At 30.3% G+C, this 15,736-nt stretch overlaps 1 protein-coding gene across 2 annotated transcripts in view; it reads right to left on the reverse strand.

The window, feature by feature from the left end:
• Window positions 1-31: 31 nt before the first annotated feature.
• The window catches only part of LOC107447719 (uncharacterized), a 97,910-nt gene continuing 82,205 nt past the window's right edge, over window positions 32-15,736 (reverse strand). The window contains exons 4-5 of one of the 2 annotated variants that reach the window (XM_087160917.1): window positions 11,426-11,711; window positions 32-2,448 (exon numbers count right to left, since the gene is read on the reverse strand). In XM_087160917.1, coding sequence (XP_087017043.1) covers window positions 1,117-2,448; window positions 11,426-11,711 — 1,618 coding nt within the window. In that variant the 3' untranslated portion in view covers window positions 32-1,116. Of the gene's footprint in view, window positions 2,449-11,425; window positions 11,715-15,736 lie in introns of both variants that reach the window. The other variant, XM_087160916.1, reaches the window with a different exon arrangement.

Consider the following 15,736-nt stretch of genomic DNA (forward strand, 5'->3'; position numbering starts at 1 on the left):
TGCTGATTAATGAAGACAAATACAAAAACAATAACAAGAATTCTACAAATTTATTTTGATTAAAAATTTATAAACAAACACAATATATACAATATTTGGATAGCTTAATCTAAATTAAGTTGAATCATATCTCTTCTTAAGGTTACATGAATGCTTTCTAACAAAATAATTTTTGGTTACCATTCTAACTTAATTCAAAACAACATATTTTGATGTGATTTCAGCTACAGCAAGTTTGCCTTTTATATAGTTTGTTTATTGAAATCAATTTCAACTTACCTGAGGAAAGTCAACGAAAAAGAACATATCGTCACTCAAACAGCGCAGCTGGCTTTCTTTATCAAATTTAATAAAACGTGCTTCGCAACTCAGGATAATACAACTAATATACACATTACAAATGTCTAAGGTATGTTCATATTGCACTTCCTTCTTCGAACTTATGATTCAGTAATTTTTTTTTAAATCGTATTTCAACTTAAATTTTTATGAAATCGATCAACTTGTTACAATGTTTTGCTTCCTGTTCATCTGAAACCCAAATGAAATCGATCAGCATGTTTTGAAACTGTAAATTTCTAGTCAACAAGCTTTATCTCAACTCAATCAACATGTTGTGTGTCCAACATTTTGACTTCCTTTTTTGTAACTTAAACTTCAATGCAATCAATCAATATGTTGCATTATTTTAACTTTCTATGAAGTTCCATCTTAAAATTCTGATGAAGTTTATCAACAAATTGCAAAAATATTTTGATCAACTGAAGCAGATGAATTTCTGTTAAAAATATTTTAATGAAGAAAAACTATGGTGAATGAAACTCAAAGGTGAGATATCTTGAAAAGTTAGTGCTGCCCTATTAAATATTTTTATGATATTTACATTTAAAGTTCGTTAGTAGCCAGCTGTATTGAGCAAAATAGAACACTTTTTTAACACAAAACACTTTCATTTGAGGTCATTGGCCATATGGTGTTTTTTGCGCATTAATTTTCAAATCACAAACTCTCAATCAAACATTTTTCAGTTGAGGTCACTAGTTCTTTTACAACTGGTCAAATGCATGTCTTATATGTGAGGTAATTGATATGTTTGCCGTGGAATAATGCTCATGTTTAACCTAGAAATGGAAAAACACCGCCAGGTGGAGCTGTTATGGCTAGTGGAACCTCACTTGTTGTCGTCGCTGTTATAGTTGTTTCGTACAGGGAAGTACTGGTAACTGTACGAAACTTTGTACTTAGGGCATTGTATATCAAAGTATAGATTCTTGTACTTAAGCTTGTTGCTGTAGTTACTGTGGTGTAAGTTGAGGTAACTGTACTATACTGGGGTGGAGGTGCCAGCACCTGTGGGCCTGTTCCTCCGTTTTGCGATCCACCTAAAATTTGTTGAAGGTGATTCTGCTGCTGAAACAGCTGGGTATTCAAGTACGGCTCAACAGTGGTGGTGAGAGATGTCATTGTCTTTTCTGTTGTTGAAAGAGACTCTGATAGTGTTCTCGTTCTTGTTCGACGCCCATCGTAAAAGCTAACAACCTTGGTGCTGTAGATGGTATCTGTATGGATATAAGTTGATGTTTTGGTGATGGTTGAATATAGGGTGGCGTGTTTATTCAGCTGTTGAAGGCCCAAATACACTGCCGCCAGAGGATTTTGTTGAAGCGCCGCTCCCAAAGACATCAGTGAATTCGACAAGTCATTGTTACTGTTGATGTGGTTATTAATTCTAGTTTGGTCGTAGGGAACGACTGCCTGTTCCCTTCCACTTCCTGAAGCCTGAAGTAAACCGTTAGGTACAGGAGTTTGAATAATCTGCTGTCTAGGTGACGGTTCAAGTTGCACCGCTCCGTCCAGTAGACCACTCAATTGGTCAACGGATTCATCAAATTCAGTATCCGCTGATTGCTCTGTGTGCAACACTGTCATGTCCGCAGCAGGCAGTGTCTTATAACCAGTAATCAACTTCAAAATGAAGAAACTTTCGGTTACTGTGTGATAACTCGTGGTATCATTTTCCATAATGGGTACCACAGATGTTTTCAACATCCGTTCGGTTGTTGTATATGTTCTTGTAACAACCACTTGGGGTAGTCCATCATCATCCAAAGGACTGACTGTGGCAAAAATGGCATTGTTATTGGCGGGAGATATGTCATGTGCATCAAGGAAAGCTCCAACATCTGTGGCATAGTTGTGTCGAGTTTTCGGTACCTGGGTTGTGATGGTTAGAGTGCGAACAGATTTCCTTCTACCTACGTGAAGGGTAACTTCGCTTGTAATTGTAGTCTTTTCATAAACTACCCGAGCAGGGTCAACAGGATTAAGAGGATCGTATTCGTCTAGAAGTTCATCTTCAGAGTCGAATGTATTCTCTTGAGGCGTCACCAAATCACTAACTTCGTCGTTCCTTACAGTCAATTTAACTTTGAAACGATTCAAACGAACCTGGAATTAAATAGTGACAAATCGTTATCATCGAAAAACTTATAGAAATAAAAATAATAAAATTATCATTATTAAAACAAATTTTTTAAGTCATCGAGTTGACGATTACTTAGCTAACATTGATTAACTATGAGTTAAATCAGAGCATAATACAGTTAATTTTTTAATTATGCAATATTTAACGACTGAAATCAACTTCATAAAATCAAAAGCTTAATCAATGATTTGAAACGACCGTCTCATTGATTCAAATCATTAATGTAAGAATTATTGAATCAACCATTCAATAATTCAAATTCAGACATTTTAATAAAGTGTGCACAGAGATTCTTTTACCCCTTCCTTCTTGCTCCCCTCAAAAGGAATTCCCCATCTAAATTTCACCCTCAATTTCTCTGTTAAGTTTCACCCTCTGTTAAGTTTCACCCTCATATTTCCAAGCTGGAGAAAAAAGTAGCGTGAAAAAAAATCATTAAAACAATTGATTTCTCATGATTTGACATATTTCTCAATCTATACACCATACAGTAGTAGCAGACTATTTGTAACGTGATTAGAGAGTCTGTTTCAAACTAGACGTCAACACTCATCAAGCATATAAGCTAAAGATTAACCCAAAAATTAAAATTTTAAAAAATATTGTAATATACACTTAGTTTTATATAATTTTCATGAATAGAGAAATGATCATTTTTATGAGCATTTTCTTTAAAATTATGAGATCAATAAGGCAATAAGGTAATTCATTCTGACCTAAAAGTAAATCAATTTGCTCTTTAGTTGATTTCTACGACAGAACGTTTAAAGTACTCTTTAGTATTTGATTTTACAACTAAATATACGGTGTGTTCACAAATTAAAGAACATATTTAAAATCAACCCTTTAGTTTATTAAGATTGCTTCTTAGTATTTAAAAATCCGTTTGTAAAATCAAAAATTGTTAAGGGGTCTCCGCTTTTAGAATTACATAATGTACATTGCACAAAATAAAAAAGATACACCATAACTTTTAATTTGATAATGGGATTTTCACCTTATGGTGATGCAATCTTAATGGTTCGAGATATCAATTGTAATAGTTCGAGAGGTCAATCTTAAATATTCTAGGCAACAAGAGTACATGATAGTTTGTGCTATGAAATCAAATTTTTAAAAAATTAATTTATCTGAACAAATACACCTTTTTATTGATGGATTTGGATTTTTGTTCGTCGAAATATGGAGAGGAGGAAAACTGCAATCTGGAAAATTTGGTCTGAACAATTTAGGCAAGAGAGTGATTGAAAATTTGGGACCGTTAATGTTAATTTCACTTTTTGCGTATTTCACCATATTGATGTATTCATTGAAGCGAATTAAAAAGAACTTTGCACACTTGTAAAACTGGTATATCCAGAGATAATTTCCAGAAAAATATAGTATCTAAAAATTATTCATTATTTTTTATTAGAATAACAGCAGAAAAATTATAGAATTGTCATGTGCACATCATTTTATATTTGATTTTAAAATACATTGTTTCAAATGAAAACTAGCTTGACTTAAACAAAATCAACCTAATAGATTCAGGACTATAAAACTTTAAAAACAGTCGTATTTAAAATGTGACAAGAATTATTCAACTTATTCTGTTCAAATTTAGAGTTTTTTCAATTAAAATTATTAAGCTTAAAATTGCGTAAATATTTGTGCAACTTACAATTCAAAATAGTTTAGACCATAATTTAAATAAATAACAAAAAATATATTTTGCTATGAATAGTTTTCTGATAAACAAGTTTTACTATTGCACTCAAAAACTTATAGATTATTTTAATTAATTTCAGAATACAAAAAATAATTGAAATTATCTTTAAGAGATCCAAACTTTTGACCGCTTTTCTGCCTAAACTAGAGAGACAATTTTCCAGAATGTGGCTCTCCCCTTCTCTGAGGGTGAAAAATCGAAATTCCGCCGGGAAATAAAGTATGCTGTTTCGAAGAAGAAAAAAAAAATTGTCAATTTTCGTTACTTTAATTATTGTCCAGGCAAAAATTACAACATAAGGGTGGATTCCAAATTTGAGGCATCTTTGATCAAGGACTATTTTTTATTCTGGAATTTAATAACTTGTTGGCTTAGATTTTTTTCTTCAAAAATGCATATAATTTTATTTATATTATGAGAATTGGTATAACTTTTCATTTTATGTAAATTTTTAACGCAAAGTAAATGTAGAAATATGCCGTCAAAAACGAAAAAGTCAAATTACATTTTTTTAATATTTTACAAATTTTCAATTAATAAAATAACTTTTAAAATAACTTTAGTAAATAAGCATTTACGGTAGATTTGAAAATCTGTTAAGAGCTAAATTGCTCGACCAAAAAATCTTTCAGATTTAATCGAAATAATGATTATTTAGTTGCGTACAATATATTATTCTTGAAAAGTCATACATGTGCTACTTTTTTTTCCTAGAAAAAGTCAAATCATCCGGTTTTATCCTTATAGTGAGGTAAGACCGGATACACATGTTTATTCTATGGAAAATTTTGAAATATTTGAATTTCAGTAAAAAAGTAGCAGCTATTTCTATTTTATATGGAAGAAAATTATACACCTAATTAGCATGCGATATAGTCGAGGCCGTTCTCAAGGAGTGGAAAAAGAGCAGGGCTAAAGAGAATAGAAGGGCTGGTTCACTCCTTTGTGAAAACTCTCGCCGCGCCAATCCTACGATTTTCTCTAGTGACGTCACTTTGGCGCAAAGTTCGCACTTTTACTTCAAGAACGGAACATTCAGCCTTAATAGCTCTTACTAATATTGAAACATTTCTTTTTGTGACATATTCTAAGACATTTGTTTTTTTCTATAATGACTTTCCTCAGTTTTTGCAGTGAATTTACAAACATTTAAAACTATTATAGAAATGCCAGTTTGCTCGATTGCAACTTGAAAAATTTCTGATAGAAAAACGAAAGGAAGAAATTTAATTTTCCCCGTGTTCCCTAAAGTAAATGAACAACTATGTAAAGAATGGATTCCGAAATGACACAGTTTAATATAAAACAGCAATACGTTTATTCTATCGTTTAGAACTTTTATAAAAATTCACTATCTAAATAGAAACCGCCTCGTTACTTCAAAAAGAAAGGTAGGTGAAAAAAATTAAAAAATGGATAAAGTCAAAGAAAATTAAAATGTAAATAAAAAGTATTAATAAAATATATAGTATATAGTTGAAATTCTCCTAATTTTATAACATATTTTTAATGTAGTTATTCTAAATGCTTATGATTTTTTTTGAAAATTATATTCTCTTAAATTTAAATATCTATAAATTATATCATAGTAAATTTAAATATCTATAAATTATATCATAGTAAATTTAAATATCTATAAATTATATCATAGTAAATTTAAATATCTATAAATTATATCATAGTAAATTTAAATATCTATAAATTATATCATAGTAAATTTAAATATCTATAAGCAACTGTAAAATTTCTAATGTCATTATGAGCCTAAATTATTATTTTGTTTGAGTAATTAGCGTTTAAGGTTGATGTTGTTTCCTAATGATTAAGTATGAACAAATTAATAGCATATTTTAAAATCAGGGATTCTAAATTTAACTCAACTTATTGTTATAAAAGAATATGTAGATAAAAAAGTGTCGATATATGCTTTCATTTTTCTTAATAATTAAAGTTAAAACTGAACTTCTTAAAATAAAGTATTTATAGTGTCATTTTCGCCAACTAGTAAAATATTTTTATAAGTTTAAAATGGTATTTTTTTTTAATATAATGGCCAAGAAGGTATTTTTGAACCATGTTTATGAACGGAAATAATGTGTTAATTACGTAAAGTTTGAAAGCTAATTACCAGAAAAAGTCTAACTTATTTTTACGAAGAGAAAGATGCAAAGTTATCATAATATCTTTCCGATCTCCGAGATCTGTGGACACAGTGACGTCATGAGGAGGGTAATCGTAGCTTCAGCTCGACGAGCGGAGTGAACTAGGCCTTCTATTCTCTTTAGCCCTGGGAGAGAGGAACAATTGCGCTGGGGCTTGGGACTGCTGAGGGCCCAAGACAAATTCTTGACAGAAAATATCGTGTCTATTAAATTGTTTTGTTCTTAAGAAGTTTACAAAAAAAATTTTTACAGTCATTTAAAAACTACAATTTTGTATAAAGGGTCAATCATATACGACATTAAGGGTCTTTAAAAATGCTACCAAAGATAATCCTACTTAAAATTACTCAATAGAATGCACTACACTTTTTAGCTTTTATAATTCTGTGTGAGGGGGATTTCATTTTGATAAACAGTCTTGAGACTTTCGAGAATTTTTGATTTTCAAAAAATGTTTTTTTTTAATGTTTTCTCTTCTGTACGGATTTCTTTAAAGTTAATATAGTGTAGCTTTATTAATTAACTGCTTCTCATGAATAAAGTAAATATGTGAACCATGCTTGAGTCATGTTATCTTAATAAAAAGTTTGCATGCGGTAGTGAGAGAAAATTAGCAATGTAAAATTGTGTGGGCTATTGCGTGTTAAAAGTAATAGACCTGGCAAAGTTAATATAGTGTAGCTTTATTAATTAACTGTTTCTCATGAATGAAGTAAATATGTGAACCACGTCTGAGTTATGTTACCTTAATAAAAAGTTTGCATGTGGTAGTAAAATAAATCAATAATGCAAAATAGTGTGGTCTGTTACGTGTTAAAAGTAAAAGAAATGGCAAAGTCGATTTAATTTAGCTTTGTCAATTAACTGCTTCTTATGAATTTAGTAAATATTTGAACCTTTTTATTTGAATAAAAAGTTTGCATGTGATAGTAGAAGAAAATCAGTAATGTAAAATTGTGTGGTCTATTACGTGTTAAAAGTAATAGACCTGGCAAAGTTAGTAGAGTGTAGCTTCATTAATTAACTTTTTCTCATGAGTAAGTAAATACGTGAACTATATTTGGGTCATGATATCTTAATAAAAAGCTTGAATGTAATAGAAAAAGAAAATCGATAATATAAAATTATGTGGTCTATTGCGTGTTAAAAGTAATAGACCTTTCATGACTTTAAATAGCAATATAACTTGAGAAACGTATACAATAAATGATTTCATAAAATTTAACATATATTATATACTAGAAGGAAACAATTATAATATTAAAATATAGCATATATTATATTATATTTGCGCTTTGTATGATTTGTTATCTTTAGTTAAGTCTGAAGAAATAGTTCAGAAATATTAAAATTCTTAATATTTTGGCTTACTTATAGACTACGCGTATCACTTCTTAAATATGAAAATTCTTACACATAATATGTGCTCTCGCATAAAATTTCATGGCAAATACTTAATGTTATGTCTGTTAATCAAAATCAGGTCCATTACCAAGTAAAAAATATTTATAATATTCACAAAAAATTTATTTTTGGGCTCCTAAAGTAAAACTAGTTTATTCTTAAGATTTTTAAGGCCCCCGTCTCTTTGGCAATATAAATTAACCTCTTCCAAATCAACAGCTACTTGAAACATATGTTAATATAAAAAGAAAATTAACTAATTAAGTAGAAAAAATATATTATTGTATTTTGCATTTAGAAGTTAATCCTCTAACTTTCTTTGTAGCAAATTTAAGCTAAATTTACAGCGCGAGTTGCAATGATTTCTGAAAATTAAAATGTATGTTTAAACTATGGTATGTCAGACGACTGACTTAGTTCCTACTTTATAGCCGAATTTTTACGTAATTTATGTTTTTACATTTCACAATAGATAATAAGCTTTCAGTGACAGAATTGTGGATTGCATTAATTTCTTTTTTAATTACTTTCAATCGTCTTGCATTTAAAAATTTCCTACAAGTGTTTTTATGAATTGTTGTGTTAAACAATTAGCATTACAGTACAAATTGCATATCACGAGTAAATCACAATTTCGAAGAATTTTTATGATTCTTCAAGCTACAGGATTACAATTGTGTGCAAAATATTTGTTTTTAGTTAATAACGATTAAAAAATATTTTTTTTATTATTCTATATACTAAACGACTACATTTACAGGGTATCTATTATATATAATTCTCTTACGTGGCTCCCAAATTTTGGCTGTATTTCTTTTCCGCCGGTGGCAACGTTTGCTTTGCTTTGAAAACACCAAAGCCTTTTAATGATGTGTTTCTGATCTAATATATATAATTCTCTTACGTGGCTCCCAAATTTTGGCTGAAGTACTTTGTACAACTAAATAAGATTCTTTTCACAACAGTTAAATATTTACTTTATTTTCTTCATTCATAGAGAAAACAGTCGGCAAAGAATTCTGTTAGGTTAAAAAACATTTCGCTAAAAAAATAACAAATTCTAAAAGAAATAAAAATAAACAACTTAAAAAATAAAAATGCTGTTGCCAGCCATCGAATTTTTTGAAAGTTAACTTAGCAACATAAATCAAAATGACATAGAAGCGCAACTAGATCAAAATTATGATACCTGAGCGCTTGACGTAACAAATCCTACAATTCTAAAACTGTTGTATCGCCAAATGCCCAAATTAACAATTGTGTTCTTAAAGAAATTCTATAAAAAGTTTTAAATAAACAACCTACTTCTACAACTGCTTCTTGAAGAACTTGGCTCATTGATTAAAAATATTGTTTTAATTTTACATTACTAACTTTACTTTTACTTTCATTATTGCTATGACCCTCTTTCATTACATTTTACAACTTCATGCTAAATTTGAGGACTTTAAGTTGTTTTGTGGTTGAATACTGACATTTAGAAATGTGTACATAAAAAAATAATATTTAGAGGTTAAGAGTTGCCTCAGAAAAATTTGAATTGTTGACATTGAACTTAACAAAGGAAACAATCGTTTTTGTGAAAAATTGAATTGTATTGTTGACATCAAAACTAAAAATATTGTGTTTCAACTTAACAATACTACCTTAATTTATACTTCTGAATTGCCTCGGAAAAATTTGAATTGTTAGCAATGACTTAAACAAAAAGTTTTATTTTAACTGACAAATACTATATTATAATTTTAACTTTTTCTATGACTATACTCATTTTCTTACTCTTTTCTTTGTTTTTTATACATTTTATATTTTTGTGATAAAATAAAAAACTTATAGTTGTTCTGCTTCTGAACACTGATGAAAACACAAAATGATGGGCTTCAGCAACAATCAAAACTATATACATTTATTTTAAAAATTCCATATTATTAAGGTGGCGCCATTCAGAGAATTAAAAATACAAAATTATCTTCATCAAAGCCGATGCTTTACATCCGGCGTTCAGTGGCAGACTACTATTTCATATTGTTTTACAACACATGGCTTTAGCCATCTGGTGTGAAAGACTTTAAAACAAAACTTACAACATTTACTTTTCTCAACAACTGAATTTTAGAATAGTGTGATTAGGAAAAATATGTGAACTGTTTGCAATTTCAAATTAATATTGAAATGTACAGGTTTAGAATTTTCTACAGTGAAAAGTTTTCGGAACTTCAGTATTCAAAAAAGTATGCAAAAACTAGACGTTAAGAACGTATCCAATGAGCGAGCAAAGCGAGCATTGGATTGCGAAGCAATCCGAAATGAAATGCGAAAGCAGTTCCGGGGGTCGGTGAGCGCCAGCGAGCAGGGGGCGAAGCCTCCTAGTAATAAATAAAAGTGACGAAAAACCGTTTATGCTTTTCTTTTAAAAAAAAGCAGTTTTTGAATTGAATTGGTCTGACATTTTCCTTTTTTTTGTTTCAGTTCAAAAAGTTTGAACAGACGGCACAGTAAGTAGTAAACTTTTAAATCAAGGAAATCTTGAATTTTGAAATCTTCCAACGGAAGGAAAATACATAGAGGTTTTTTCAAAACAATCGCTTTCAATAAATACCGATGCCGCAATTCCAAAACAAAATTTTTATGCTGGAAAACGCAGCAGAAAAATCTATAGCTAGCTTATAGCGTATATCGGTAGAAAGATCTTGTGAAACAGGGATCTCTGAGAAAAAAGGTTTATGCTTTGTTATGTAAATTTTCCAAGTTTCTTTTTTTTAATATTAACTGTTTTGCAGTTAACGATTTTATAAAACAATCAGTTTAATTTAGGACTACTTATATTTACAAAAAAAAAATTTCTGCCATATTTTATAAAAAAAAATTTCCTTAGAGAACAATATAAGCCAATGATTGATAAAGAAGCAATATGCTTTGTAATTTTAGATATTTAAAAATATATTCCAAAAAGAAGCGTTTTAAGTATACCTGATGTCAAAATACACAAGAAACATTTTTTAAAAACTTTTACCATAATTGCTAGAAATTAGCAAACCTAATCTAAAAGACAATCCTAATCTTAATTACAATTGATTAAAAATTTTAGTCTGATACCTTTCCGACGACTTTAAGACTAAGATGCATTTTGTGTACATTTATACGTATGGTCGAACAAAATTTTCCAATTAACTATGCTTGATTTCAAATCACTTGCCCTTTATTATTACGACACAAATTAAAATTATTCCAGGAATTATCCGGTTTAACCCAAGACGGACTACAGTCAACTCGACAGACCAGTAGTGATCATTTTGTTTAACTTTTTCAGATTGCATAAACAAAATATAAAGATTGCAGATAAAAATGACACGGGAGGCAAGGTCACGAAAACTCATCACAATATTTTTGTCACACAAAGTCGTGACACTTCCTCCAGGATTAATAGCTTGATAATAATATTAATAATAGTAGACAAATACGTAAACGACTAATAGCAATATTAAACAATAATTAGCAGAAATAAGAACAGAAAAATTTTAAAAATAAATAACAATAAAATAATAAATGACAATAAAGTAGCAAATAACACTAAAATAATAAATGACAAAAAAGTAACAAATAACACTAAAATAATAAATAACATTAAAATAATAAATAGTAATAAAATATAATAATAAATACTGTGGGAGTGTTTCTTCTGGGGAGGACGTATCTAAATCTCGGTTGCTGTCTGTTCCTGGGATTCTGTGAATCGTGAACTGTGTTCTCTTCTTCCGGTGGAATGTCCGTAGCGAGTGTTGGCCTAAATCGTCTTGATAGTCTGTAAGATGTTCTGGACAAGGACTTGTCCAATGATTGAGTTGGTCTGATAGTCAGTCTGTTTGGCGATCCACCGTCGGGAAGTTTGAAAGATGATTGTAGAACTGTGTTTGCATTGACAGGTTCGTCTGTTCTTCTATCGACCTCCCTGCTGAAACAGAGAATTTACATTGAGATTAACTGAAACATTGGAGATATATTGGTATTAGCTGAAACAATGGAAATATAGTGAGACACTGAAACAAAGAATATGTATTGGGATTAGTTTAAACAAAGATTTCTTGGAATTAACTAAGACAAAAAGATGAATTTGAAACAAAGAAGAGATATTTGGATTAACAGAAACGAATATATTAGAATTAACTGGAAAACAAAGAAAATGTTTTAGAATTAACTACAACAAAGAAAATGTATTAGAATTAACTAAAACAAAAAAGATAATTTGGGATTTACTGAAACAAAGAAGTTATACTGAAATGCAATAGCAATTGAAGCATTAGTTTTCTAAATCAGTTCATTTCATTTTTAGCATATTAATTCATTTTTAGCCTATTTTTAAAAATGAAGAAAAATAGAATTTCCGGCCATTAACCCCTTCAGGACTGTGATCAAGTGTTGACTTGGTTCCCCTTATAGCCCTCGCCATCATATACGAGACTAGTACTCCTGACTCCAGGAGTTAATGACCACATGAACCGGAATTCAATTTGAAATGTTTGATTTCAATTTTTAAATGATGTTAAATAGCGGCCGAAGCCCGTTATAATTTCGAATAATGGCTCACAGACGTTTAACCATCAATCTCCACTTTCGGTTCAAATTATTATTTTTGTTTCAAATTTTATTCCGGGTATTTAAACAAGTAAACAACTACACGCGTTTGGCTTTTTTATAGTATTAGTGAATAAGGCACGAGAATTACTGCGTTCTGAGTTTTTGTTTATATTCTAATTGCGTAGGGAAAGGATGGAATGCTTATTAGGTGTAGATTTGCAGGTTGGGGTCTGCTAGATCGTGTTTAGTCAGTTTTGAGATCAGATATGCAGTTGTTAAGTATCACGAGCATTTTATTACAGTATATTCAGGTACTATCAGTGATAATTAACTGTAAATTTTAGCGTATTTAATTGCAATGATGATTTTACATGAATTTTTTTTTAATAAAATTAGGTTTCATGTTCTTTAAATACACTGTAAAAAATTACGAATCAAATTTCGGTAAAAAGTACTAACACTCAAAGTGCCGGTACTTTTTAACGTAAAATCTATTTTTACTGGAACATATCAGAGCACAAAAAGTCTGACATACCGTAAATTACGGTGTAATATTTTACGCTAAAATGAGTTTCACTAATGATGCACCCAAAGAGCCGGTACTTGATGCTGTAATTTGATCTGGAATTTTTAACAGTGTACATTGTCAGTTTCAAGTTATTTAGCGATGAAACCCTTCTATTCCTTTCTGATTCTAAATTTTTTACTAAAATTTTAGTTTTTTTTCCTCAAATTGGAACACATAATAATACACTCGACAAGACGCTTTTAATGCTGGTACAGTTACACCAATCGCGTTGTAGAATTTCCTTCTTAATGGACACAAAAACTTTGGTTCCTTTAACATTCTAAGTCATTATTTCACAACTATGTACTTTTCTCTAAACCACAAATGCATTAAGTGGAGTCGGTAGGGCATATACCAATAATGCTAACTGATATTTTTAATGTACCTTTTCTCAGCATCTAAAACAAGATAATGCTTCAGGGTTATTTTCACAGAATATTTGTATACACATGTTTACACTGGGATAATTGTTAATACATATCTTCAGCAGTATTTTTTTTATAAAAATTATGAACTGAGAACTTTGAAATTTTTGTAAAAAGTTTCTTCAAAAATCTTTCATGACTCAAAAAAGTATTCCCAAAATATTATCACAGCTTAAAACTGATATAATCTCAAGTCTCAAATATTCCAAAAAAATTTTAAAGCGAAAAGAAGTTTCTTAGAAAAAGTGCAAAAGGTCAGCGAAATTTATAAATTAAACCAGGATACATAAGAGGAAATAATTACTTGAAAAACTAACAATGTTTTAGTATCTAAGACTTATGTTGCTAATTTCTAAGGTACAGACTGTGGCAAAAAACACCATGCAAACAATTTTTAATATAATTTTATTTAAAATAAATAAATTAACAAATAATAATTACAGTAGACTTAACTAAAAAATTCAGTTAGATGCAAATATTTTTTTTTTAAATTTCAAATTATGAGAATTAAAATAAAATATAAAAGAGGCAGAAGTTTTGAAATAATGCAGTGTTCCTCAAAAATATCAAATTTCATTTTCAAATATCAAATTTTCATTGCAAATTAATTATTACTAGCAAATCAAACACATTTTTTTATGTGATTAGATCTTGATAATTAAATAATATATTTGAAACAAATTATCTACATCAGTTTTTTCGGAGATATTAGTGATTTAAAATGTATAAGCAAAAATAATTGCAAAAAATCGCAGAAATTTCAGCAAATGTGCAATAACGAAAGTAGTTTGAAGAATCTTTTAAGATACTTTATCCAATCAAGCGCGTTTGACCAATACCTCCTAGAAAAGCGAAGCAGTACGGGTTACCATAAACAAGAAATTTGACCCTTTAGTAGTCCGAGCTTAATGCATCTTTCGTAATTAACAACACTGTGCAGCTTAGTAGCCCGAACGTAGTGACATCTTTCTTATTTTTCATCCACTGCACAGTTTGTGTTCGCTACGTCGGTCTACTAAATTGATACGTGCTGAGGTCTTCCTTCTTCTAGGAGGTGTTATTTAGACGTGCAAATACGTCGGATCAAATCACTGTAACGGTGCGTGGGACTTCGTGTAAAATAAAAATTACCATTGACTACTAAAACTCTAAATTTCAACAGATTATAACAAGGATATTATTTGGTGGTATGTTTCATTTAAATTACCAATTCAGCTGCTAAGTATTTTATATTATGAGATGAGGGGGATTCGCTGCTAGAAACTAATCATTTGCATACACCGTGACTTAGACGATGAGCATTGATTTGCGTAAATAATTGCGTAAACAATAAACAGGCTCAATATTGACTCTTTGCTTTACGAGGCAGAGTCATAGAGTCACGTAAAGACGCGGTTCCCAGTTGAAAACCGAAGTCGATCAGCATCAGTTGAGGATAGGTGACCACTATGATCAGCCTGCGTAGAGACCGAGGATGCGTGACATCGGTCCTCGTTAAACTCTTCTACTGCAAAGTGTGGAGGTCGTCAAGCTCCCGAAGCGAAGGAGCATCTCCTCTGCAGAGGATCAGATTTGTGATGGCATGTCTTCGGATCATCCTCCAGGGATAGTTCCCAAACCATCAACAATAACTTATTGTGTAGTCTTTGTGTGACGTAAATAAACTACTACTATTGAAGAGTCCTAGACATCCTTGAATTGGATGCAAGAATCCGAAGACTGAAAAAGAAGAAAAACTGGTAGCAAAACTATTTCATTTATAACTGATTTTAATAAATCTATTTAATTTATTTTCTATTACACTTAAGAGTAATAGAAAATAAATTTCTAACGATTCCTCATTAGAGTTCCAATCTACCAAAAAAATTGTTGTCTTAAAAAGTTACCATGTAAAAGGCTAGTTTATACGTAACTTTTGAAATTTATTACTCAAAGCAACAGAAATTTTATTCCATTAAATGTAATCTTTTTGCTTTATCCTTATAAAATGCGAGCATTACATTTTCCAGTAAAGGAGAAATGTCTTCAATTTTTACAGCCAGCAGTGCTTTTCCTCTGAGAAATAAATCGAAGTTGTTTGGGAATTCAAATTAAATATGGTAGTTTGTGACAATTTATAACTTAATAATTGCTCTAAAGTAGACAAAATATAGCCTACGTCTAAAGTATTACATATAACCTAAAAAATAACTGCTGAAACATCAATCAGATTGGCTAGTGACATTTTGGTTACCTACACTGTATAAACTGTGGTGATATCCATCCAAATTTAGTGCTGAAAAATTTTAAACATTGTGTGTTATTTTAGGTTAATGCCGAATCGCGCGTTCACTCATACTCTAGAGCGAGTAAATAAATCTCAATACCAATAACTGATATTGCTTACACCAAGCTCAGATGCATTTA

Source organism: Parasteatoda tepidariorum, chromosome 4 (genome assembly GCF_982258835.1).
Source record: "Parasteatoda tepidariorum strain Cologne lab strain chromosome 4, Ptep-v5.0, whole genome shotgun sequence".
NCBI lineage: Eukaryota > Metazoa > Arthropoda > Arachnida > Araneae > Theridiidae > Parasteatoda > Parasteatoda tepidariorum.